At 39.4% G+C, this 1201-nt stretch overlaps 1 protein-coding gene across 1 annotated transcript; it reads right to left on the bottom strand.

The window, feature by feature from the left end:
• Window positions 1–550: 550 nt before the first annotated feature.
• LOC121938864 (olfactory receptor 52E4-like) lies at window positions 551–1198 on the bottom strand (the record flags this gene model as incomplete). The annotated part of the gene is made up of 1 exon (XM_042482019.1): window positions 551–1198. A coding segment is annotated over one exon (648 nt), but the record flags the coding sequence as incomplete, so codon positions are not given.
• Window positions 1199–1201: the final 3 nt, after the last annotated feature.

The following is a 1201-nucleotide window of genomic DNA, read 5'->3' as shown; positions in this document are numbered from 1 at the left end:
GCAGATCTCCGGACGTTACCATCGGAAAATCCTCCTCATGATGATCAAACTCAGTCAGACTGACTGTTTACTGAAGCTGCCCACACTTAGAAAGAACAAGGTCATTTCCTTTGTCACATTTACGTTGCATCAACTTCAAAAAATTAAATAAATGCAGCTAAATGTTGTCTAAACTGTAACACTTATATACTTGTACATATATATTTTTATAAATATATATATAGAGAGAGATGCATAAATGTCCGTTTGAGATCGAGATTTCATTTTCAAGAGAGATCTTAGTACATAATAAAAACATAAAGCAAACAATTTCAAAAGTACAATATCAGTCATTGTAAATAAAATAATATATAATATCATTTTTTAGAAATCATAAATTAGAATAAAGCAATTTAACATGACAATGAGTCAATTAAAACAATCAGTCAGTCAAGATTAATAGTGTTTACTTTTTCAAGGCAACTGTTTCCAGAACCATTTCAGTAAGATCAGTTTGTCAGATTTTACAGCCACATTTCCAAATTCTTTAGCACTTAATAAACATCTGTGATTAAACCTTTTCCCCAAAAAACAGGTTTCTAAGTAAAACGCGTACTTTGGTCATTTTCAGTCCGTACAGTAAAGGGTTGATGAGCGGCTGGCACGTGAGCCAGTATAACGACAGAAAGATGCGCAGCATGTTTGGTAAATTGTACAAATTAAATCTGCTCTGAACGATTTCAAAGAAACAGCCGGAGGAGAAGTTGAGCAGCGAGGCGAGGTGAGGCGTGCAGGTGCTCACGGCTTTCTGCCTCGTCTGCTGAGATCCCGAAAAACAGACTCTGAGGATCCGAATGTACGTGTAAATAATCAAAAGTATGAGACCGAAGATCACTGTGAACATGTGAGCGAGTCCGAAGCTGTTGTTGAGCGTCGTGTCAGCGCACGCCAGTTTGACCACGTAATAGTTGTCACAGTAAACTTTGTTGATGACGTTCCCGCACAGCCGCAGAGGGAAAGTCAGACCAAACGTGATAAACGTGTTGACCAGAAAAGGGTAAATCCAGATCAGAGCAGTGAGCGCGGCGATCCTGTTTGTCGTCATGCGTGTGTTATACTGCAGAGGACAACAGATGGCCAGATATCGGTCATACGACATGATGGCCAAAGTCAAAAACTCGACACCTCCGTACGAATACAGACAGAAGATCTGCAGGAAACA

The sequence above is a fragment of the Plectropomus leopardus genome, unplaced genomic scaffold (genome assembly GCF_008729295.1).
Source record: "Plectropomus leopardus isolate mb unplaced genomic scaffold, YSFRI_Pleo_2.0 unplaced_scaffold3654, whole genome shotgun sequence".
Taxonomy (NCBI): Eukaryota; Metazoa; Chordata; class Actinopteri; order Perciformes; family Serranidae; genus Plectropomus; species Plectropomus leopardus.
Note: the sequence above shows the minus strand (reverse complement) of the source record. Positions and strands in the feature narration are given on the sequence as shown.